The 26,129-nt window shown below is 39.7% G+C and overlaps 2 protein-coding genes and 1 long non-coding RNA gene across 3 annotated transcripts; all 3 read left to right on the forward strand.

Annotated features, from left to right (window-relative positions):
- The first annotated feature begins 2,905 nt into the window (after nt 1-2,905).
- LOC120430048 (uncharacterized) lies at nt 2,906-5,354 on the forward strand. Its single transcript, XM_039595144.2, has 2 exons — nt 2,906-4,276; nt 4,335-5,354. The coding sequence occupies exons 1-2, from the start codon at nt 3,014-3,016 to the stop codon at nt 5,220-5,222; spliced, it is 2,151 nt and encodes a 716-aa protein (XP_039451078.1). The 5' UTR covers nt 2,906-3,013; the 3' UTR covers nt 5,223-5,354.
- Nucleotides 5,355-13,857: 8,503 nt separating this feature from the next.
- On the forward strand, nt 13,858-14,401 carry LOC120430082 (uncharacterized). The gene is made up of 2 exons (XR_005607549.2): nt 13,858-14,015; nt 14,100-14,401. It is a non-coding gene; the product is annotated as an uncharacterized LOC120430082 (long non-coding RNA).
- Nucleotides 14,402-17,805: 3,404 nt separating this feature from the next.
- LOC120430042 (intraflagellar transport protein 88 homolog) lies at nt 17,806-21,215 on the forward strand. The gene is made up of 4 exons (XM_039595134.2): nt 17,806-18,061; nt 18,127-18,939; nt 19,697-20,041; nt 20,101-21,215. Exons 1-4 carry the CDS (start codon nt 17,909-17,911, stop codon nt 21,205-21,207), a joined length of 2,418 nt encoding a protein of 805 aa, XP_039451068.1. The 5' UTR covers nt 17,806-17,908; the 3' UTR covers nt 21,208-21,215.
- Nucleotides 21,216-26,129: the final 4,914 nt, after the last annotated feature.

Consider the following 26,129-nt stretch of genomic DNA (forward strand, 5'->3'; position numbering starts at 1 on the left):
TGAAAAGTGGGATTTGGAACTCAAAAAATCATGATTTTTGGTAAGGGTGTAATGCTTTTGTTGTTGCCTCTCATTTGACACATGTGCTCAGAAAAATCTGCGTCATCATTGTGTGTAATTACGACACAACGATAAAGCTTATTTTTCTGAGTACAATGACTCTTTGTACGACCGCAAAGGATTTGAAATTGATTTTTAAATCAATTAAAAAAATATATATCGCGGCCCTTCTTGGCAAAAAAGTTACTATTGACACGTCGTTTCAATGGGATAGTTGATCCAACGAAAAACTATTGTCTTGACCATTTTTTTATTGCATTAAAATGAAAAAATGTGTCCCGAAATGGTTTTAATCGAGTTTTTTACGGTTGTACACAAAAATTTGTGGTGACATAGGAATAAAAACATAAAATTTAATTTAAGAACGAGTGTTAACTTTTTGCCCTCTATAAATTAACGCAATAAAAAAGATTTTGAAAAAAATAATTTTGAGAAAAATATAGAGCATCAAAAGATAAAACAGGATCAGCTCGATTTTTTTTCAAAAGTTGTATTGCTTATTGCGAGATAAAATCACGTTTCTCCTGCGCTGTGACTGACAGGAGATTATTGCCGCCTTACTACCGCAGTGTAAAAATTAGCAAGTTGAACTGAAATTCTACGTTGATTTGGCTGTCAACTTGATTTGTTTTGAATATTTTCCAAAAAATCAGCTGAAAACTCAAGGCAACCTTTGACAACAGCCAAAAAATTGTTCTGCGGCTGTCATGCGGCCATTATCCTGCGGTCATATCAGCGCGCGCGAACTCTAATTATAGACGCCCGCGATAATATTAAACGCTGGAATTCAACATAACAGAATTCGCATACATAACCTCAAAGTTCGAAAATTTCAATCGACATTTTGCGCGTATTACCGAAAAAGACACGCGGCAAACCAACCTTGGAACGACGCACCGCACTCTCGGCAACTGCGCCCTGTCAAATCCCATACTGCACGTTTTGTTTTTGTTGATCTTCTTCTTGGAATCACTTGGCATTGTTGGCAGGTATGTTTTTAATTTCACCAAAAGTGCAGAAATCGCTGGCAACAATGGCTACGGCACATTCTGAAAAGCCGCGCGGCGTGTACCTGTAAAAGAAACGGACAGTACTTCGCTCTGTTCTACTACTCAGCACTAGGCGTCGCATAATCGCCAAACTTTTGAACGCCAATAATAAAAAATTAAATTGATTTTTTTTTAAATTTCTTAAACTGATACTGAATCGATAGCAATACTTACAACAGAGGATTTGCATCAAAGCAAAAAGACACATGTCGCCACCTATGAACAAATAGCGTAAACCTATGATTTTTTTTTAAAATGTGGTTTTTCCTTCATAATCAACATTTTTATAAAACTTATGCCGGATTCGGATGAGAAAAATTATTTCCAACAATTTGGTGTACAACTTTAGAATATTTATTATTTATTTAGAATATAATTTGGACTATTTGGCAAGAAAGTCTATCAAAAATCAATAAAAATTGTTGAATATACGTTAACACATCTGTTATCAACTATATAACTGTTTATTTCATTGATATATACGAGGAAACTAATTTTTTCGTGTTCCGAAACATATTTTTTAAAGAAAAAGTTCACAAATTTTTGCGCGCCCAAAAGTTGATGTTCATTATTTTAAAGCAAAAGTTTTTCTCGTCTTTTGCAACCAGTTTCATTAAAATCAATTTTAAAGCAAAAGTTTTTCTCGTCTTTTGCAACCAGTTTCATTAAAATCAATGCAGGGAATCATGAGAAAAAAAACAATTTTGTTCTTTAATCCGCCAAAAAAGCATTCGATTTTAGGCAAGTAACCTCATTTTGGCGCCACCTACATTTGAAACACAGTCGCGCTGTAAAACCTCAATTCAGTATATTAGTTATATTTTGACAGTTGAAAATTGAGACCGCTTTGCGAACCACTTTTTATAGGCGATCAAACGTCAAAATTACCCCCACTAGAGGGCGCTGAAACTTGGGGTGAAGTTGACATTGTATCCTAAAGAGAGCAAATTAGTTTGAAATTTGAAATTGATTTATTTTGTCGTAAAATCGACATTTGTGAAACATTATTCTATTTTAAGGTAAGAAATAAAGAGATTAATTGATAAACACAAAAAAAATTATGTGATGGCCGATTTAACCTGTTCATTTTCTGATTCAAAATTCAGAAATTTTTAATGAATCAAAACCGAGATCGAAACCTATATAATTAGTTGAGAAAGTAGATTATTCAAGTTGACTAATGTTTTTTTAAAGCCAATTTTACCATAAAAGCAAAACTCTGTCTTGAAAAATTTAAATTTGGTTGAGTTTCAAAATTAGCAATTTAACCTTATTCTCGCGTTTTTAATCCGGATCTCAGAATTTTCAATGAAAAAGGCAACTTAGAGAAAAATTGAAGAAGTCAATCGATAATACCTTTATTTCTTATCTCCTGTAAACTTAATTTTAATCCAAAAAATCAATTTTCATTGAAAATTCTTAAAATTGTTTTCACTCCCCTTTGCACTTATCGCGCAAAAACGTAAACGTATACGTATAACGTAGGTTATAAGCTTCTACCAAAGTTCTCCTACTCTAATGTAGATGGCGCATCGAGTTTTTAGATTTGGTTTTGGGGGCCTATCACTCTGGGATCAATGGTTTATTGGACCTTTTCATAAAAAAAACTCTAGAATTTTATATTTGTAATCATTTATTTATAATAATTTTGACAAATTTTACAACACGATTTTTCTCCGTGCACGCAACATAAAACTGTCGCGCAACATATAAAAAAGTTGCGCAACATGTTTTGACACCGCAGATAAACTGTGACCGTGCAACAACGCCAAAATGTTGTTGTAAACAAAAGTTTCAACCGCAGCAAGCGCCGACAAGTTTCGCAATCGTCCGATTTTTCCTGTGTTTCGTGGTGAAAACTTAAATTCTGTTTCCCGTCGTTCAATGTTCCGTGCCAGTTGAGAATGCCTTCGACGCGTAATTCAAGCCGATCGTCAACGGGGAGCTCGTCGGAAGCTTCCACCGTAATTGAGGCCACCACCGCTCTGGGCAAGCGGACGTCCAGCCTGCGGTCAGCGTCGTCCTCGCAGGAGGAAAACGACGCCGCGTTGAGTAAGAGGTTCAAGTTTGGGCTGAGCATAGCGGAGGAGCGCCGGAACTTGCGCAAGTTGAAGAACATTACGAACACGGTGCTGACGGCGGAGGGCGCGGCCACCGTGGAGAACCGGAAGCGGAAGAAGGTGGTGGTGGGTGAGGAGGGTGGTGGTAAGAGGAAGAAGGACGGGGAGGAGAGTGCGGAGGCGATCGTGGCGGAGAGTCAGCAGAAGCTGCGGGAATCGCTGGGGAAGCACTACTTTGACGTGGCGAGGAGGTTGAACCTGGAGTACGAGCCTGGGTGTTTGAGGAATGTGAAGCAGTGTGCGGAACGACACGCGAATAGGATGGTGCAGGCCAGGAGGGTGGATTTGGGCCGGCAGAGGGACACGAAGGAGCTGTTGATTGAGGCCCGTCCGCTGCAGTTTTTGGAACATTTGGAGTTGGCTTTGATGCGGAATCAGTTTATAGATTCGCAGCTGTTTACGAAAACTTTGGAGGTAATTTTGACCATCAACCCGCCGTCGTCGGAGTTGAACGCCGATTACAAGATCAGTTCCGTGCTGGAGCACGCCACAAGTGTGCTGGACCGCACCGTGGAACAGTTTCCACCGTGTTGGCTGGATCTTCGAGCATCCTACCAAGGGATCATCTTTGGAAGTCTGGAAGAGGACTGCTTCTCGCGGTACGATCGCAGCGAAGGTCTGCTGAAAGTGGTGCTATTTCTGCTGGAGACTTGCGTCGAAAGTGACCCCGCAGCCGGGCGTCTTCACAAAACGGCGAGTAGCAACATGACCTCGATGATGGCCACCTTCCATCAGTGGGAAATGGAGAACAATCAAAAGTACGACTTTGATCTGCTTTCGAGAGATGAGCGATTTGAACGGCTTTTTATCGTTCTATCGATTCTGGTCAAAATCTTGGAGCTTGATCTTTCGATGTGGATTCTGCGGCATCCGCACAAGACGAAAGAGAACATGCAAAAGGACACGCGAAAGCCACTGCTTGTGAGTGTCCTCTGGAACGAGCACTCGACGGTGGGTGAGGTGAACTCGTTCGTCCGTCGGATTGTGACGTTGTACGTGAACGTGGTGGCGCTACGATTTCCCAAAGAGGACGTGCGAGTCGTGGCGGTGAGCTTGAACGGCTTTGTTTCTCATACCTCCAAACTTACAATCCTTCTCTTTTCAGCGCCTCCTCTCCGTGATCGGCACCACCATCAACCTGTCCGAGATCCAGTACGACGGCACCGTCGACTATCCGTGCATCAAGGACAACACGCGCTACTTTGTCCGGCAAATCTCCCGCCAGGTTGAATCCTCCCCGTACTACAGTATGTCGCTCTGTCTCCGAGCCATCGAACAGATGCGCTCGCCCCTAATCCGGATGATCCTGGTGGACGACCTGCTGCACCGGTTCAATCACCAGCTGGACTCCTCCGCCGGCCCTTGCGCTGCTTCGTACCTGAAGCATCTGGTCAAGGGCCGCTGGCGCAGCTGTGCCGTTGACGACGGCGCACTTCAGCAACCCTCCGACCTCCCCCCGGAGCGTTACCCCTTTCTGGACCGACGTCGCACGCGCAAGTCCGCCCACGAAATCGGCCGCACGCAGTACGTGAACCTGCTGCTGACCGGCTTCCGCGCCTACATGCAAGTGTTCCCCGTAACGCACTACTTCGCCAGCTTCAAACAGCAACCCCCCGCCTCGACCAGCTACGCGACCCGTTCCCCCTCAAAGTCCCCCAAGCGGCTCTCGACCGAGCAACTCCGAGGGCATCGGTTCGATTTTCGAGCGCTGGAGAGGCGCATCAACGTGCTGGAAGTGCAGCGCAAACGCAGCCGGACGATCGTCCGGCCCGCGGCGGAACGGCCCGTTCCGGTGGACGCCGCCCCGCTGGTGCTGGAGGAGGTCAACGTGACGCCGGCGCTGCTGGTTTACTACCGGGACGAGCTGAAGCACCTGCTGCTGGTGCAGCGCTGGCTGAGGACCAGGACGGCGGCGGAGCAGGAAGAACGGGACATGTTTGCCGGCTGGCGGAAGTATTTGGCGTCGATCGATGAGACGTTATCGTGCGAGTAGAAGATTCTGTATTTAAATTAAAGCCGATTATGTTTAGTCCTTTTTGGTGTATCAAGTCAAATTGAGCAAGATTAAACTTTCTTTCAGAGAAATGATCAGCTGTTGATTTTAATAAATTATTGGTTTCCATTATTCATGTGTTTGCTTAATTGTAATCTTAGATCTATTCTAGTCGAAAAAAAACTTGAGTGAAAAGCTCAATTAAAAGGACCCAAGAACCCAAAAAAAACTTTAGAGATTGATTTGAGTGCGTGAGATTCTTGGGGGCAAAAAAAATATAAGCAGATTAAAATTTGAATAATTCAAAGTTACAAAAATCCTTAAATTCTAATATTGTCAAATTGTAAAATTCCCTTAAAAATTTATAAATTCTTGAAATATTAATTTCTAGATTCATAAATTCATAAAAACTAACTTTAAAAATCTTCAAATCTTAAACTCTTCAATTCCCAAGATCATAAATTCTTTAATTTTTTTTTTAGTTCTTAAATTCTTAAAGTCTTAAATTTTTAAATTCGTAAGTTCTTAAGAGCGAGTTTTTCACCAGTGTGTAACAGGTCGTATCGAGGTGCTCCGATTTGGATGAAACTTTCAGCGTTTGTTTGTCTATACATGAGATGAACTCATGCCAAATATGAGCCCTCTACGACAATGGGAAGCGGGGTAAAACGGGCATCGAAAAATTGCTCCCATTTGCGTAAAACTTGATCAATTCCAACTCTCTTAGATGCATTTGAAAGGTCAGCCTCCAACACCCATACTTCCATAGGTCAAAAGATAGGTAATTTTATAGACTAGGGGAAATATACCCTTTCTAATCAAACACCTATCTTCGTCATATGGAGAGTTTGATGCTCGATTAGCTCCAAAAATACTTTTCAGCCTATAAACTTACCAGCAACAGCACCGCCTCGAGTAAGCACGCAAATTTATGCTACTTACTGGCCAAAAAGATCAAATTTCATGTACTTTTGATCATAATTTCTATTTTGCGAGACCATTTCTCATCATTTTGGTGGCACACATATCCACACGCAAGATCAGAGGTTAACTGCTTAACGAAAGTCGCCATCGATTTCTCTTGCCAGGATCAACCAAACTCCTTCACAGGTGGAAACCAATGGAGTTTGACCGGATATTTAAAAGTTAATTGTAAACACTAAAATTTATTGTATATTGTATTAAAACGATGTAGGTTTTTGGTGCTACTGCTTTGGTGGCTTTTCCTACCGAATAAAAAAAAAAAAATCAATCAATCAATCAATCAATCAATCGATATCTTTTCACTGGCGCTAACGATTTCAAAGCGCTTAAGATATAAAATTGCTTCCAACTACCGGCAACATGTTCTTTTGCCTATTAGTTAGTCACTCGCTTGAAAAATAATCCCGAAAAAATGTAAATAATTAGCAAGCACCGGCAAAAAAACAAACGCGCTAAGTCTTTTGACGTTTCAATTTTAAACACCGGTTCTAATCGAAGGCTGAAGAAAACCGAGCGAGGAGCGAAGGCAAATAAAGAACAAAGGGTGGCCACCAACACCACCAACATGCTGGTGCAGCGCCTGTAGAGTTATCTACTTGCGCATGTATTGCGTGTACCAGGAGTTGGACACTCAGCACGCGGTGCGTGCACTGAGTTAAAACAGTCGCGCACACCTCCAGCACCCTCGCGCACCATCACGCACCTCACGCACCCATTTGGAGAAAAAAAAATCCTAAAATCATGGCAACACTTCTAGAAACGTCATAATGATTTATGTTTACAAACAAACTTCGGGGTTCTTTTTTAACGTAACGAACACCCGGCGTTTGTGGAGGTCCTTGCGGAACGGAATGGTCCGGCATTCCGGAGTTTTCTGCAGACGTCACAGAAGCTGCTAAAGACGCAGGCGTACCCGGTCATCCACAATCGTGCCTTGGCCTTGCGACCACTTCCGCAGGACGAAGTTCCATATCACAGAACTGGTAGGGGAGATTAACACGTTAAATCATCCGGAGGCGGACCAGGCGACCGCCATAATGGCATGACACCAGCTGAACGATTTTATGCAGAGAAAGACCGGAATATTCACTGTTCATCTGCTGCCGGGGCTGCCCAAGAAGGCAAACGGTCTTCAGGGGATGTTGATTTCGCGATTTGCTTGGAACATGACGCAGATTGTACCCAGCGCCGGAAGCAGCCTGTCGCACCGAAGTCCAATCAGCGGCCATCCCGACACCACATTGGAGTTTGTTTTGCTCTGACTGCGAAACGCCGTCACCCTCGAGGGCACCTTTATCGATTTCCAAACGCCCAAGAAACCCTAGCCATCGCCGACTTCCCCGAATCCCACCAAACTCTGGCAACAACGTACTGCGGCGAGACGCACGTCATGATGTCCCGAAAGCTCGACCCGAAGCACATGGCCCACCGCAAGGGCGAGGACTTTGTTGTTTACCCGGGATCACGAAAAGGCCAAGGTTCAAATGAAAGCCTGTGCCGTTCATATATTGACCCGGCAACCTTTCGGGTGCTTATTGAGGAGGTGATGCCGAAAGGGCATTCTTCCAAGGTGCTCAAACTGTGCCACTTTTAGTTCCGGGAAGTATCTTCCGATTCCAACGAGCTCATTCCCATCAAAAACGAGACAAAACATTGAAAATGAGTCAAGATCCGGACATATCTTTGGATATTTTGATAAAAATGTTTTTTTGTGACTCAAAGCCGAAAACAGCTCGCAAAATCTCGAAAATCTTCATAGTAAAACATTGCACACGGCAGATTTCAAATAAAACTTTTGGAAAAGGAAGGGAGTTTTTTCTAATTCATGTATGAAATTTTTTTTATTTGATACTTTATTTGTTCATTTCCTGTTTCCTGAAATTCGAACTACTTTTAAACAAATCGCTGGATTTAAGCTTGTGCTTCATCTACGTCTGCAACTTGTGTATGCACAGCAGAATCGACGTCGACGTTTCCTATCAGGAATCTCCACCCGCAGGTCGTCAAACCTTTATGCTGCTGGTTGCTTCTCCTCCGGGATCAGCGAAATGTTCAGCAAGAACAACTTTCTGAGTTGGCGGCATGCCCTCGACCTTCCCCACCGATACACGAGCAACTTGACCGTACTGCGAATCTCCTCCGCGATGGATGCGCACACTCCGCTGATCAACCCACTAATCCCACGTTCCGCCACCGGCGTCCTGCCTCAGAACACTCTGCAATGAAAATTAAGTCAAAATCCTAAAATCTTCAAGAATTAACCTGCCAACCTACCAGCCTGACCAGCGCCGCAGGATTATCTGCATCTAGCCGAGCATATCCGGCTTCGTGAAACGCAGGGAGTTACCACATTCTCGGAGTCCGACCGACACAGGAAGAGGCAAGGAAGTTTTGCAGGGTGCCTGAATCAAAACGATTGGATGATGAACCCGTCCCGGTTACCACTGAAGAAGACAGCATGCGACTAGAGGACAGCATGTGGATGGAGTTGGCGCAGAACGGACGAAGAAGTAAGCGACTTGCTCGCGATGATCAGGTTGAGTCTTCTCCGACGGTCTTCGAAACCGGTCAAAACAGCTGCTCGCGATTAGTTCATTTTCCTTGCTGAAATTTACCGTCCTCCAACTACTCGGCCAGCAGGTGCTCGAACCGCTGCAGATGACCGTTCCGGAAGACATACCGCTGCACCGCTTTCAGGGCCCCATCGTAAAACCGGACCATGTTTTGAGTCCCTCCTGACTTTTTCCGTTCGAGAAAGCTTCGTAAACACGGTAAACATTCTTCGATTTTGACATTTCAAAATGAAGTGGTGCCAGTTTGGCAGAGAAATTCTATGACAGTTCCGCGCGTCAACTGAGTGCGCGCACACCGCCAGCACCATCGCGCACCCAATCGCACCATGAACACAAACGCTTGTTCAGAAAACCGTGTAGAGAGTCTAACCCCTTGGCGTGTACCTACACGAAAAAGATTAAGGTTAAATTTTGTACCGGCCAGCAAAACAAATGGCGTGCTAGTGTGCTTACGCGAAACGTCATAAAGCTCTATATGTAAAAAGTGAGTGCTAAGATAACGCTGTGAGAAACCCAAAAAAAGTTTCACCATTTTTCCCATTCTAAATTAAATTTTTCTATATAATTGGGTCCTAAAATGAAGCTTAGATTGCTGATAATATTGTTAACAGCGATAAAGTTTATTTTTCTGAGTACAATGACACTTTGTACGACCACAAAGAGTTTAAAATGGATTTATAAATCAATTTTGAAAAATTAACCTCGCGGTCCTTTTTGACAGAAAAGCTCCTACTTGACAGCTCGTTCCAAGGGGACCATAGTTGATCCATCGATAAAATGTTGTCTAGTCAAAATTTTTTTTTGCATTAAAATGAAAAAAAGTGATCAGAAATGGTTTTTAATCGTGTTTTTTACCGTTGTACATAAAAATGGACATAGGGCTTTAGTACCCAATTATTTATGCAGTTATTTCAATAACAGTCTTAAAAACGCAACTACCATAAATTGAATTTAAAAAAAAAATAACAATTAGGAGGTAAATTTGAGAAATTTCCAGCAAGAGACCAACTTGACTTTATTTGTCCATAAATAAAGGAAGTCAGTTATGATATCAAGGTAGGCTTGAACATTTACAACACAGTTTCAACCTGGTTCAACTATCATTTCTAGGTTTGTTTTGGTAGTTTTCTAATCAAATAATTATAATCAAATAAAAAAAATGTTTATTTCAGATTTATTTGCTTTAAATAATGTATTTAATAAAGTTCCTGGATAGAAAAATATGATCTGCAACGACACCAGAAACGGTCAATATATTAAAGAGGCAAATTCTCAACTGCTAAGCCCTTGAAAATAATTTAAAAAAACTACGCTTATCGTTGGTGGAGTCTCTCCAAGAACCAGGATCAACCTTATTCATTCAAGAAAAAATATAACTAATTTTATGGTTTAGATATTAGCCATAACGGTATGTATTTTATATTTTCTTTCCGTGGTTGTACATTTCAAAAGAAAAAAGTCTCTAAAGGATGGAGTATCATGTTTTTAAATTTTTGAAATAATTCTTCAGAAATGAACAATTAATGATATTTTTAAGTTATACGTACTCATAAAAACATACTCTGTTGAATTCAAATAATTTCGTAGTCATTTAAACGATTTGCGAGACATTTCAATATGAGGAACTGACTTGCCTTTATTTTGCAAATGGGACAGCACCAAAGTCATATTTATTTTGGATTTTTTAGAACAAACACTACTTTTTTATTCAATAGGCTTTTTTTTTCAATAGGCTTAAAATACAAGTACATGTTTGTCAAGTTTATCTCTATTTTGACAAAAATACATATGGGACGGACTAGATTAGAGCGGCAGTGTACTGCATCGCAAAAAAATTATTTTTCGAAAAAAATAAAATTTTCGTTAATACATAGATATTTTGGAAACAACTGGACAGGTGTATAATGCAATTTAAAACACTTTTTTCCATCAAAATGTTGGAACCATGGCTCGTAATTTAAATTTTTATGCTTCTTTATTTTTTTTAACACTCCAAAATGTAACTATGCAATGTTAGAAAATACACGACATTTTAAAAAGAAAATTTTTGTTCTAAATGAAAAAATGACCCTTCTGGGTCAATGAAGCTTAGAAAAGTACATTAAAGATCCCATAAAATGACATGCTCCAAAATTTTTTACAGCCGAGTAACGTAAAATGGCTGAGTTTTTAAAACTTTTTTAGTGTTTTTTTCGATGAAAAATACGTTTTTTCGGCATTCTGAGTACGCCATCAAATCGGGCGTCTAATTTTACATAAAAGTCTCTTTAACACCAAATTTCTATCTCATCACCGTTTCAGGCTGCAAATTATTGAAAAAAACCTCTTTTTTCGCATGTTCAAAAATGGAAGGGGTCGTACCGCCCCTCCGTCACGAGATATCAAAAACGGACCTCGGATTCGTGATCAGGGACAAAAGTTACCCCTTAGGGCAAAGTTTCACGCAAATCGGAGAGGGGTCGGGGCAATTTTTCCCGATTTCGTGTGAGTTGGTAGAGAATTACCTAAAAATGAATTGTTGACTATTTCAACTTTTATAAAACATTAGTACAGTCGACTCTCTGGCTGTCGATCTTCTCGATATCAATAATTCTCCATCTATCGATGAATTCTTCAGTCCCTTCAATCTGCATACTTCATTTATCTTCATTCCTCGATATTTTCCCTTGCTTGAAGGATCTCTTCTTCGACGGTCCCTTGGATTCTGTTTGCTTAAAAAATCTCTTCCGGTTGTCAATAATTTCACTTTCTCATGGCTTGCATAGACATTTTTCTTGGCAAAACGAAGCCTTGAAGGGTGTTTGACATTAGTTTGTTTTTGTTTGATGGACGTTGCCATGATTCTTTCCCACAGCTGGGTATCAAGAAAAAAATATTTTCAATCGAGTCTTCATTTTGCATCGTTCTGTAAACTGATGATTCTCTTCCTCGACGGTCCCTTGGATATTGACAACCAGAGAGTCGACTGTACCAGCCTGTCACTGTTTAAAAAAAAAATCAGATCTAGCCCGCAAGGTCAAAAGTTTGGGCACCCCTTGACATAACCATACGACGAACAGGTATTGTTCCATGAATTATCAATAAATTGTTTGAACCATTGGAAATTGTGAATTTTCACAAAATATCATTTAGCTCGCTCAAATTGGTAATTGTTTTCGTTGTTACACTGGCTACATTGCAGTTATCTTTGAACAACAGCTGTTCCAAATAATTCTAACCATATGGCGAAAAGTAATCACTTCTACAATTATCAAAGAATTGTTTCAACAATTAGACTTTTTCAAAAAAAAAAATGTGAGAAGAATAAAAAAATTTTTATACAGATTCTACACAACTCCCGCAGACTTCTGAAAACTTCATGTGGCATCCTCATCCGCGTTTGTAATGGAGCACTTCCATTCGAGCAGTTTTTGCTTTATTCTATAATGTATTGTACCAATTGTATTACCATTGGTATTTGTGTGCTCCTTTCCCTTTCGCAAAAGACAACCGAGTGCGCAACGTGGCTGGATCGCGGGCAGCTTCAGTTTTTTTTATTCTTTCGGTACAGTTCATTCCGTTCCGGTTCACAAAAAATGGACAAAACCGCGGAACGCCATCGGGTGCCTCCGGATTCAACGAGGTGAGTTTCATTTTAGTGGCTAGAAATAAAAAAGAACAAAACTGCACTTCCATTTTATGATTGAATTCACTATCCAATCATTTTTTCACCGGTGAGTCGAAATAATGCATGTATAAGGAACTTTACTAAAATAATTCGAAGAACTGCGCTAATTTTCGAGCAAACATTAAGTGTGCGATACAAAAAAGGGGATCAAGTCTTCCCACTCTCCCCTACATGATGTACCTATGGTACGCGTTGTCCAGTCGTTCGCTGATCAAAATAGGACATTTATCCAGCTAAAATCAAATTGTTTCCCATGTGCTCCTAAAAGTTGCGTATTTCAACTGTATAACACACTATTCCTTTGTTTTCTTTTTTTTTTCTAACAGAAGAGTTAACGATATTGTGCAGGTGATAGAATCGTCGGCGAGCGTAGCAGAAGGGGCGGTGGGATGGTGCACAACATCACTGGCACCATCATAAAAGTTCGCATCGGGGGAGACTTGGTAGATGTACCACCATCCACCTTGGCATTGTACAATGCGACCAAGTCACTGCTGATGCACGGGACCTCTACCCGCTATCCCGGGTACAAGGAGTGCGAGCGGTGCCACACCGTGTTCGAGAACCCAATGAGATATACATCGCACATACGGAAATACAAGAACATGGACCGCTCCCTGCTGCCACTGTGCGCAGGGTGTCTGAACGTGGAGACGGAAAACTCCAAACATGGTGATTTCTGCGAAAACGCCGCCTTTAGTAGGCTAAACCGTGTTTGCTTTTTATGCAATACAAAAATGACTGCAAGTATCTCACACGTCAGTGCTGTGCACAAGTATGCGTGCTTCATTTGTATCGCCGATCAGCACAAATTCACTTAGCAGTGTGGCGCAGGAGTGACATGACTCAAACATATTGAACAATTGAAGAATTTACTGTTTTCTTTAATTGTTTTGTCAAAATGTCATTGAAAATTGAAACATTGTTTGACATTTTGCCATTTTGACATTTTGACATTTTGCCATTTTGCCATATTGCCATTTTGACAAATTGACAATTTGACAATATGTCAATTTGACAATTTGACAATTTGACAATTTGATATTTTGACAATTTGACAATTTGACAATTTGATATTTTGACAATTTGACATTTTGACAATTTTACAAAAAATCTATTACATAATAATCGATCAAGTAATCGATATTCTTATTTTCTGAAAATGCCAATACTTTTATTACGGCAATTTAAGAACAGTAACTAAGCAAACGTCCACCAAAGAGCTTGAATATTAGAAGGTATGGTGGAAATGAAATTTGTATAATGTTTTCCAAGAATTATAATATAATAATATAATAATTTTCCTCAAAATATCCATATTCCCATTATCTAAATACTTTTATAAAGCAAAAAAGTCCATCATACCTTATAGCACCCGATTGCCTTGAACAGCGCCTACTGGTTTTTTGCTTGCAATGACAGTTGAGTGGAGACGAGATTTTGAACGCAGCGGTTGTGTTTTTTTCGCGTGATCTGAAGCAAATTTCGGAGATATTTCATCCGAAATCGTTTGAAATTCTACGAATTCACATCATTGGTACGAGGCACAATAAAAAGTGGCCCAAAAAGGTGGGATTGAAACAAAATAAAAATGATAAAACAACAAACAAAATCAGCATGAAGGTAAATTCGTCTACTTTTTTCTGTGTTTAGGTTCATCGGAATGCTGGAGCTTTGGTGTCCAAGTTCCGGACAATCTTTGGCCTAGTTGCGGACAAGCCGTGGCCAAGTCAAGTCGTTCAAAAGTGTTGGCCAAGCTGCGGACAAGACGTGGTCATGAATTCATCAGGCAGATTCCGGCAACAAAGTGTGGGTGCTGATCCGCTCCCGGCTCCCGTGCGCGTTCCGCTTCCCAGCTTCCCGAAAAATGTGATAAATTTAGTGAAAAGTGTTAAACGATAAAAATGATGAAGTGTTTTAAGTGTTTTTTTGTGAATAAACCATTTTGAAACCTATTTTGCGTTATTTTTTATTTGCTTTGAATGGGAGGGCAGCCATTTTTTTCCCGACGAAGCTTACCAATACAAAAACCTCACTAACACACTCATATTCGATGTGATCCCAAAACCAATACATGTGTAAAAGCATGTGTGTGTTTATTCCCCGCTTATTTCAGCTTGAAATATTTCTTGCGGATTTCTCGCAACACATTCGTGAGGGTTTTCTCGCCTGTCCGTGCACGGAAGTAATTCCCGCTCGACTTGAGAGGGATTTTGCACGATTTTCAGCCGAGCTCGGTTGCGTGAATAATAGTAATATTAATTTTTTTTTCAGCATCTGCCTTGCAATGTGGCTATTGCGGCAAAGTGTTAGCCACGATGTCCAGCTTCACAAAACACGTGAGAACGCAACACCAACAGCCGCCGTCTCTGGAAATCTGAACCATCTGCTCTGCAACATTTGCAGATAAAAAGAAGTTGCGGGACCATGTCAAGGTGGACCATCCGACAGTGAACAAATGCCGATACTGCGGCTATGTGTACCGATACTCTGGCAATCTGGCCAGGCACGAAGCTAGCTGCAGCATGCGTAGTGAGTTTTTCATTTATTTTTTAATTTATTTAAGTACATTTCTAAACTTCATATTATTACCTAAGGGAATTACAGGACACCAAGAAAGGGAGCGCTCTTTTATTACTTAACGCAAAAAATCGGATTTTTGGACCCCCACTTCCGCACTCGTAACAAAATTTTCATACAATATTTAATATTTTTTAAACATTCAATGTGCACGTGTTTCTGGGGAGCCCAAACTTCATGCTTTTCCTCGAGTTGAGCCTTCGTTAAATTTTTGTTGGTCGGTGTAATCCAGGGCTGCGGAGTCGGGTCATATTTCAAACGACTCCGACTCCGACTCCGACTCCGGCTTTCTCAGATTAGCTGACTCCGACTCCGGCTCCGGCTTTGAACAAATGGTTGGCTCCGACTCCGACTCCGACTCCGGCCTACCAACTCTAGCCGACTCCGACTCCGACTCCGACTCCAGCTTTCAACAAATGGTTGGCTCCGACTCCGACTCCACATGTTTTTAAATGTTTCAAAAGTTAGTTAACTATTATTAGTTAATTATTTTTAAAACATTGATAAATAGGATTATTTAAATACTCTCTAAGCGTCATGTTTTTCTCAAGAAAAATAAGTTAAGTAAAAGTAAAGTAAAGTAAATAAACGGAAAAAAGTTTATAGGTTACAAGTTTTATACGTTATGGAAACAGAAATCAAAAAATATCTCCAGTTTTAGAGGCATTTTGAGACAGTTTTGTAAGTAAATTTGGATTTACTTGCTTAACCTCAAATTTGAAAATATTTTTTTCAAAGCTAATAAATTTAAATATTAAATTGTTATTTTTGAATGAATAACTAAAAGAAATCTGACCTTAATGATCTATTGAACATTAAAATTCAATTTGCTCACTTTCAGGCTGACATTTGTAAAAAGCACAGTGACAGGCACCTTGTTTTTAAATGACAATTTTAAACGAAACTTTTATTTTGTTTTTTTGTTAAGACGTACATGGACATCACGCCATGGCTGAAGGAGATTATTATTGCAAATCAACGTATCTAAACAATTTCTTCTTGGAAAGGACGCTTAAGGTGTCATTTTCAAATATATGTGATATGGAAATTATTTTATCCTGGAAATTTTTAATTTATTTTAATTTTAAAATTTTATATACTTTAAAAAATCGTGAATCTTCACCTAAAACGAAGCTTTATGGATGATCTTGCGCCTCCATCAAAATATATGAAAAAACTTAAAATATAATCAAAAATAAATATCCACAAGTAAAATATTTTCTAGGTCACAAATATTTAATTTTTTTAAGGTACATTGATTTGTAATGATTATCACCTTCCGTCATGTTGGCGTAAGACATACAGTATGAGTAAATTCGTACCAGTTGATAATATTTTGATTCTGTGTTTTTTATTTATAATATTTGAAAAATAAATTAAAATCCTATATTTTGCTCTATTTATTTTTTTATTAGTTCATTTTTGTACTAAATTCTTGAGATTTGTTCAACGATAATTTGCAACGATATCAAAATAGTTTACCTAAATTCAACATCATCATCAACATCAACAATCAATGATTATTTCAAATTTGTTGCAACTGCTTTTGACATTTTTTGTAAGTTTAAATTATTTTAAATTCAACACTTTGATTTCTTGTACTCAGTTATAAACAAAATGCGCATGTTGAGTTTCAAGTAAAAGATTGTTATTATCGCTGATTATTTGTTACAAAAGTTAAACTGTCAGTGACTCTTTTCGGTCTGCAAAAACAGCGATTACTATTTATAATCTTTTTATGTACCTCGTAATTTTCTCCTAAAAAATGATTTAACTTAAAACCTCTAAGACATTCGCTATCGGGGTAAAAGATGACCTTGTGTGTTCTTTTTTCAGAAATAACTGGATGAAATTTGGTCAAATTTGAATTGAAAGGGTACATAAATATAGTCTGACTACATAACCAATATTTTTTTTATTATTTTTTTAATTATGATACTACATACTTGGGTAAGAGGTTATCATTTAGTGATTATAGTGTAATAACACAATTAGAGCTTTTCAATCACAATAAAAAGCTTCAAATACATAATGGCATCTGATAAATCAATTGAAAATATAAGTTGTTTTGTAAATTAAGCTGTTATATAGGAAAAACTGAACAATAAAAAAACATATTTTTTGTTGAATTTAAGATAACTTCGGCTCCGACTCCGACTCCGGGTTATCAGAAATCTTCGGCTCCGACTCCGACTCCGACTCCAGCTCATAAAATTTAGCTGACTCCGGCTCCGTCTCCGACTCCAGCTGTTCGATTTTTGACGACTCCGACTCCAGGTCCTCAAAAAGACCCGACTCCACCGACTCCGGCTCCGACTCCGACTCCGACTCCACAGCCCTGGTGTAATCAATGTTAGGCGTCATCCATAAAGTATATCACGCTCTAGGGGGGGAGGGGGGGTCTGAGCAAGTGTGACATTGCATGTTATAAGTATAGGAAAAGCGTGACAAAGGGGGGGAGGGGGGGGGGAAATTTTGGCTGATTTTTGCGTGACGTACTTTATGGATGAAGCCTTATCACAAATTCTAGTTTTGAAAATTATTTATCAATTCTTGAAAAAACATTTTAAAAAGACTCAACATTCGATTTTTAACTAATACATATATCTCAGGATTAGGATAAGGAAATATGCAATATTATTACCATAACTTTTGAAAATTTATTCCCAAATTAAACAATCAACAGTTGGTTACAGTCAAAACAACGCCAAACCACGTGCAGCGCAACAGCCACGTGCGCATGCACCCCGCTCCTTTCCCTAGCAACGAATCTCCGGGACAACGAAATGTTCCGACGGTCACAACAAACCTTCGAACAAAACTGAAACGTTTTTTCACTAACTGTTCACTATCGGTCACTTTGTACGCTACAAGTGAAAATAATGGCCAGCAACTTTGACGACGACATTTACGGCGGCTTCTCCGGCGTCACGAACAAACTGTTCAACTACGACGCCAAGGAGGACAAGGCGTTCCAGAACGCGATCAAGACGTCCAGCTACGGCAAGAAGACGTCAACGCCGAAGTATTTCTGGGTGAGGGAACGATTTTCATAGACTCGTGGAATGGTTATCGATTTTTTGTTTGTTTCGCTTTGCAGAACGGGGAAAAGCTGGGCTCCGCGGATGGTACGGCCACGATGGCGCGGCCATCGACGGCGATCCGTCCAGTTGGGTATTCTTCGCAGAACAGCAAGCTGTTTGACCCGTTGAACCAGGCGGCCAAGAAGATCGTGGTTATGGAGAGCAAAAAGGAGGAAACGCCGGAGCAGCGGTACAAGAACATGGAGACGAAGATCTACGCGCTGTTGGAGGAATCGATCATCGCTAGTACGGGAGCTAAGCCGGATATGTCGGCGGGGTTGGCGAAGGCCAAGGAAGCTTCTTCGCTGGATCGAACGCTGCTCAGGATGAGAGACCAAGATGGCGGGACGTACACGCATAACTTTGATCTGACTTTTTTTGTTTTGTTTAATCTGGCCAATGTTTATGCGAAGAATGAGATGTACATTGAGGCGTTGAACACCTACACGTTGATGACCAAGAATAAGATGTTTCCGAACGTGAACCGGTTGAAGATCAACATGGGTAACATATACTTCCAGCTCGGGCTGTACACGAAAGCGATCAAGATGTACCGCATGGCGTTGGACCAAGTTCCGAGCAATCAGAAGGAGCTGCGCTTGAAGATCACCCACAACATCGGGATCTTGTTCATCAAGATGGGACAGTATTCGGACGCTGCAACCAGCTTTGAGTTTATAATGTCCGAGAAGGGTGACCTTAAGACGGGGCTGCACTTGATCTTGTGTTACTACGCGCTTGGAGATGTCGAGAAGATCAAGCACGCGTTCCAGCTGTTGCTGGACATCCAGGTGGACTATCTGGAGGACGAAAAGGTGTTTCAAACTAATGTAAGTCAACGTCACTTAAGGGGTTACATATATGCAGAAAATCACAAAATTTCATATTACAGAAAATTTATGAAATCCACTTAAAAGATGATTTTCAATCACTCCTGAAAGTTTCATGAAGGTATTTCATGATTTAACTGGGTTAGAGACGATTTAAGCTCAGAGTTTTGCATGCGCAAAGCAAACTGTCTAACTTTCTGAGCGTTTTTCTCTGAACACCAAGTTGATTTACGGGTGCCATGATATCTCGAGATGGGACGGACCAAATTGGCTGAAATTTTGGGTGAAGACTCCCAAGACATATCCCGTGTGCATAACGAAGCCGGATTTTGAAATTTTGAATTTTTTAAAAAATACAAAAATTGAAAAGTGGCGATTTTTTATATGAAGAACAGAAAAATATTTATATCTTTTTTTTAAATAAAATTTTTGAAAATCGGCCTTCGTCATACACACGGGACCGGTTTAACGAGTCTTCACCAAAATTTTGAGCCGATTTGGTCGAAGCAATGTTGAAATATCGTGGCACTCGCTTTTTGAAACTGCTAACTTCAAATTTCTATATCTCGGCAATGCTACAGCCAAATGTCTTCATATTTGTTTTGTTAATAGATGAAAAGGAATATTTTAATGCCCTGAAAACATATTTTGAAAAAAGTTTATGTGTGTGCTCAAACCAACCTCTGACATTTTTGCCGATTTACATGTATGTAACCCCTTAACCAAAGCGAATCAATTCAAGTTTTATTTATTCTAGTCGACCCCCTCCTACGAGTACATCAACGAGATGATCAAGTCCGACGAGCTGCACGCGTACGAACAAAAGATCCGCCACCTGGCGGAGAAGAACATTCTCATCTCGGCGAACCTCATCTCGACGATCATCGACGACTACTTCAACGACGGGTACAGCTGGTGCGTGGAGACGATCAAGAACTCGTACTTTTCCTCGCTGGCGGTGGATCTGGAGCTGAAGAAGGCGGTTATCTATCTGAAACAGGACGACATACAGCAAGCGATCGACACGCTCAAGTACTTTGAGAAGAAGGAGTCCAACATCGCGATCAACGCGGCGATCAATTTGAGCTTCATTCACATTTTGGTGAGGTTTGTTTTTATTTTATCACATTCAGTTGGAATCGTTGGAATGTTTCGTTTTAGAAAAAGGACATCACCACTGCTGAATCGTACGCCGACACGGCCAAAAAGATCGACAGCTACTGCCCGGCGGCGTTCATCAACAGCGGCGTCTGCAGCATGATGAAGGAAGATCTCGAAACTGCGAAGTTGATGTTCATGAACGCCCTGGACATCGATTCAACCTCCTTCGAAGCGCTCTACAACATTGGGCTGATCTTCAAGAAGCTTGGCGATCACAACAACTCGTTGCTGTACTTTCGCAAGATTATCTCGAACCTCGGTCACGAACAGCATCCGGAGGTTTTGTACCAAATCGCAAGTCTGTACGATCTGCTCGGTGACGTTGGAACCGCACTGGAGTACTACCTGCAGCTGCTCAGTCTGGTTCAGCAGGACAACAAGATCATCCAGAAGATCGGCGAGCTGTACGAAACGGACGGTGAACGCCAGCAGGCCTACCACTACCACCACGAGTCGTACCGCATCTACCCGATCGACTCGAGCGTGATCAACTGGCTCTGCTCGCACTACATCGAGCTGCAGGTCGTCGAGAAGGCCATCGGTTTCTACGAGAAGGCGGTCCTCAAGAACCCCCAGGATCCGTACTACCTACTGCGAATCGCCGGTTGCTACCGTCGCATCGGCAACCAGCAAAAGTCGCTGAGCCTGTTCAAGATGATCCACGAGATCTACCCGGAGAACGCCGACTGTCTGCGGGCGTTGATCCACCTGAACCAACAGCAAGGTAACAACGAGCTGGTCGAAAAGTACGGCGCAGAACTTCAAAAGCTCGAGAAGCAAAAGGAGGTCCGTCAACGGATTGGGACCGGGCGACCTCCGACGACGGCGGGTGGGTCGAGGATCTCCAGTGGAGAGCACGGCGCGCGTTCCGGGGGGATGGACAGCTATCAACCGCCGGGGACGGCGTCCGGGTCGGGGTCGGGCTTTGGGACGGCGAACAAGAGCGCCGATGTGTCTCCGGATTATAATGCGTTCTCGAATGCTTACGGCTATGCGGATCCGCTGGGGCCGGCGCAGGAGAGGCCGCGGACCGGGATTAGGAGGAATTTAACGGTGGAGGATGACTCGGATGAGGAGATCAATCCGTACGATTTATTGCCGGTTTAAGGGGTGGAATTGATTGCATGTTTTGAATATTTTTTTATAACATTAATAAAGTGAAAAAAAAGATTAACAGCAATTTTTTGAAATTCATTATTTTTATGATTGCCTGACTAACCCAATCAGGATTTTTCAAAATAGCTCTCACTTGTAATTCAATCAAAAATCTATTTTTAATTATAAGACCTCGGGCCAAATGGCAACGCTATACCGACGCAACAGGCCAGCAACAAGATTTAAATCAATGCACTTTAATTAGTCGCACATTCACGCAAACTTTTCGCAACCGCCCAGAGAAGATTGAGAGAAAGATGATCGATGGCACTTTACAAAGTGCTAAAAATTAATGCAATTCCACACTGATGAGGGGTGAAAAATTGCACCAGCATGCAACCACTAAACCCATTACAGAGGGAATCTAGCCGAAGCCGCCGCCGCCGCCGGCAGTTATTGAACAATATATTATATCTATCCACATAGAAGTAATAACCACGTGGTGGGCCCGTCACACCCCGGCCATGGACGGGGCTGGGCCACCTGTCCATCATCATCCTCTTTTTCTTGACGGGCCGCACCACGCCAAGCCACGCCGGCTCCAGCAGTCAGTGTTGAATCATTTTTATGTCAGTTTTATTAAGCCAAATATGCATTGCTCACCTCACCACCGCCACGTGCGAGTGTGTGTGGTTTGGCGGTTGTTCACATTTTAAGTGCAGGAGCTGGTGCTGGGCTGTTTTTTTTTGCTAGTTAATAACTGTGACTTGTGTTTCCGCATGGCGCTGCTGGTCGACGGCTTATGCTGCTTATTCATAATTTTATGATTTTTGGATGGACTAATCTTGGCGTTATGGGCGCGTGGTTTTGGAAAATTGGAAAGCCTTTGTCCGGGGTGCGTTCGCTGCGGGATGGAAAATGGCGGATTTTTTTTTTTTGCTGAGGGGTGGTCTAACGACGACTATACATTTTGTGGTTATAAAATTCCAATCAGTTAAGGAAAAATAATGGGGTTTCTCCTCCCCCCAAGAGGACAAAACATTTGTTTGTATGGAGCGTAGACTATCGCAAACCCCCCCATTGGCACCATATTAGAACAAGTGTTTTTTTGTTTTTGACAATTTTGACAATTTTGACAATTTGACAATTTTGACATTTTTGACAATTTTGACAATTTTGACAATTTTGACAATTTTGACAATTTTGACAATTTTGACAATTTTGACAATTTTGACAATTTTGACAATTTTGACAATTTTGACAATTTTGACAATTTTGACAATTTTGACAATTTTGACAATTTTGACAATTTTGACAATTTTGACAATTTTGACAATTTTGACAATTTTGACAATTTTGACAATTTTGACAATTTTGACAATTTTGACAATTTTGACAATTTTGACAATTTTGACAATTTTGACAATTTTGACAATTTTGACAATTTTGACAATTTTGACAATTTTGACAATTTTGACAATTTTGACAATTTTGACAATTTTGACAATTTTGACAATTTTGACAATTTTGACAATTTTGACAATTTTGACAATTTTGACAATTTTGACAATTTTGACAATTTTGACAATTTTGACAATGAAAAAGTTAAAAAGTTAAGATGCTTGGCTTTGGTAACTTTCCGATCAGCTGTATTTTTTCTGTAATTTGCTCTATAAAATGAATGAAAGCTGAATAATGTTATATCTTCTGTACAAATGTTCAAGACATTGGAGAAATTCTCTACGGAATCGGCTGATTTCGATCCTTTTTTTATTATAGTTTTTATTTAAAATAAAAGTCGACATAATTTGCATTATAACTTTTCTACCGTGTTTTCAATCATGCGCATCTTATTCCCGAGGAAATTTTATGTGAAAATCTGACTTATGACGAATTTTTGTTCAGATAGTAATAATAGGCAAATTTTGTTGTAAATCGCTTAATAGACAGAACGTTAGGGGATGAATACAAAATTATATCGATAGTTCCCATAGCTATGAATATACTAAAATATCTGTAACAAAAATCATAGTGCAAAAGCTCTGGTTCATGTGCACCGTTAAATAAAAGCTATAAATGGGTTGAATAAAAGCTATAAATGGGTTTAAATAAAAGCTATAAATGGGTTGACTGTAGATGTGCCACCCTGTCTTCCAACTATGTAAAAATTTCTTGAAATAAGTAGCTTAACAACTTTTTCTAAGACACCAACGCTTTAAAAGGTCACCAGTAGAAGTTAGGGCTAGGTACCCTGTAGATGTGTCACCCTGCATGTCAATAATTTTAAATAAAAGCCACCTTCATATGGAACAACTTTTCCTAAGACACCATTTTGCTAGATTGCTTCATTTTTACGTTAAAATTAAGATTTCGAAATATCTACCGTACTGGAACTACTGCAGTTGGCAAGAAATGTAATTTTCAGCACTTATTCTGAAATGTCTCTTTTAAAAACTCTGTATCTATTTCCAGAAGCAAGATAGGAACATACTTTCTTGAAGAAAGTTTTAGCGGACATTCAGGACTGCACTTCAACTTTGTTAGTTTTTAAATTGAGTGAAAAATGAAAATGATAAAAATCAAATTGTAAAAAAGAGGGTTTTCCCATACAAATTTGAATCGCTTTGCGGAAAGCCGGGTCAAATCCAATCGCTCCCAAATTTTTGGGGTTGTTTTTGGACCCAAATGGAACCGGAAAATGCCTGTTCTGTAAAATTGATCATGTCGAGCCACCCTAACATCTATCCAACAAGGTTTACCGAGAAAAGTCGAAATATTCAGCATTTATTTTGAAAAGTGTTACAATTCGATTCTGTCATTTTTGGTACAGAAAAGTAGGCTTTTTTCGGCGTTCAAGTTTGACAGGAAAAGTAAGTTGTTTCACGAAGGAATTGCAATTGCTATTTTAAAGAATTGATTTGAGAAAATTGATAAATTTCACAAAATTTCACGAAAATCTTGAAATTTTACGAATTTTACGCTGTCCGCGAAATCGTGGAAATTCACTATCCCTAATAATAACCAAGTTTTAAGGGTGCACAGCAACCAAGGAAGTTGTTGTCTTCTTATCCCAAAATTGTCAAATTTACGGATTCAATCCTGCAAAAATCTGATTGTAAAAATTGACCGTAGTTTTGAAGATACTAAAATGTTGAATTGTGAATCGTTAAAGCTTTAAATGTCCAATGAGAACGCCACTTTTGAGAATATTTGGATGGATGCGCTGCAGACAGAATTGTAGCAAAATTGGAATTTTCATACATTTTCCGATTTTTCACATACAAGTAACATATTATGGGCACCCTAGTGTAAATATTTTAAAACTGTGTTACAAAATAGGAATCATAATCGTAGGTTGTAAATAACAGAATGACACTTGTGATGATATAAAGTATTTCTGGAGTTTTTTTTTTTAAAAGGTCCAATCCCGGGCAGACGGTAATAACAAAATTAATAATATTTCATTAACAAATCCTGTTAAAATAACAAAAAGTGTTATTATTTTATCCTGAAGTTCGACTTCAAGAAGAAAAAATAATAACAGTTTCTGATAAAATAACAAAACTTGGTATTGAAGTGATATTATATTGAAAATGTTTAATAACACGCTAATAAGAGGAAATGTTATACATTTCAAAAACTCTCCTAATAACAAAATTTGTTATTCGTTCGGTATACTGACTTAGAAATAAAATTACCATAAATCGCACAAATGGAAAAGTTTCTAAGTGTCCATAACACAATCTGTTATTATTTTTTCTTTTGTTAAATATGTTTAAATCTTTGGGATAATTTTGTCTAATTTCGTCGGGGTCATTATTTTGGCCATGAAATGGGGTCCTTAAGCTAAAATTATTCTAAAAAGTTGAAATTTTGAAAGTTGATTTTTTTAAATTATTTGATATACCCCCTAAGGGACTTTGCTAAAATTGGCTAGAACTATGGGATAATTTTGACCAATTTCGTTGGGATCATTATTTTGGCCATGAAATGGGGTCCTTAAGCTAAAATTATTCTGAAAAGTTGAAATTTTGAAAGTTGATTTTTTTAATTATTTGATATACCCCCTAAGGGACTTTGCTAAAATTGGCTAGAACTATGGGATAATTTTGACCAATTTCGTCGGGGTCATTATTTTGGCCATGAAATGGGGTCCTTAAGCTAAAATTATTCTAAAAAGTTGAAATTTTGAAAGTAGATTTTTTTTAATTATTTGATATACCCCCTATGGGATTTTACTAAAATTGGCTAGTACTATGAAATAATTTTGACCAATTTTATCGGGGTCATTTATTTCACCATGAAATGGGGTTTCAAGCTAAAATTATTCCGATAAAATTAACTTTTTAGAGTTCATTTTTTTTAATTTTGTTTTATTCCCTAACGGAATTGATTTATTTAATGAGAATTTTTGATGTGTGAATAACAAAAACTGTTATTATTTTCACAGAGCCAGGAAGTCGGAGCTGACGTTGAAGTTCGAGCTGGAGTGAGACCTCGGAGACTGCATCGGATTCAGCAAATTTTCAGCAACTTTTACTTTGAGTCGGAATCCGTGAAGTCGGGTATTTTTAGAGAGCTGAAGTCGTCGTTGACGTCATATCCTGCATCCAGAGACGGAGTTGTCTTCAAAGTATGGATTCAAAGTCGCTTGGAGGTACCCGACTCTGCAGCCCTGACTAGTACAGAGGAGTTATGGCAACTGCAGGTTTATTTGCAAATTACAGATAAACCAAAACAATCACTTTTTTTGTATGGAGACATACCAGTTCAATAACATTTTTTGTTATTATGCTGCTCCACCTCTCCGCACAAAATAACAAATCTTGTTATTCCTTCATGATTCCTTCTGTGTTATTGGTTTATTATTGCAATAACAACATACTAACAGTTTAAGTTATTCTTCGAACAAATCTTTGTTATTGATTTTTGTT

Source organism: Culex pipiens, chromosome 3 (genome assembly GCF_016801865.2).
Source record: "Culex pipiens pallens isolate TS chromosome 3, TS_CPP_V2, whole genome shotgun sequence".
Classification (NCBI taxonomy): domain Eukaryota; kingdom Metazoa; phylum Arthropoda; class Insecta; order Diptera; family Culicidae; genus Culex; species Culex pipiens.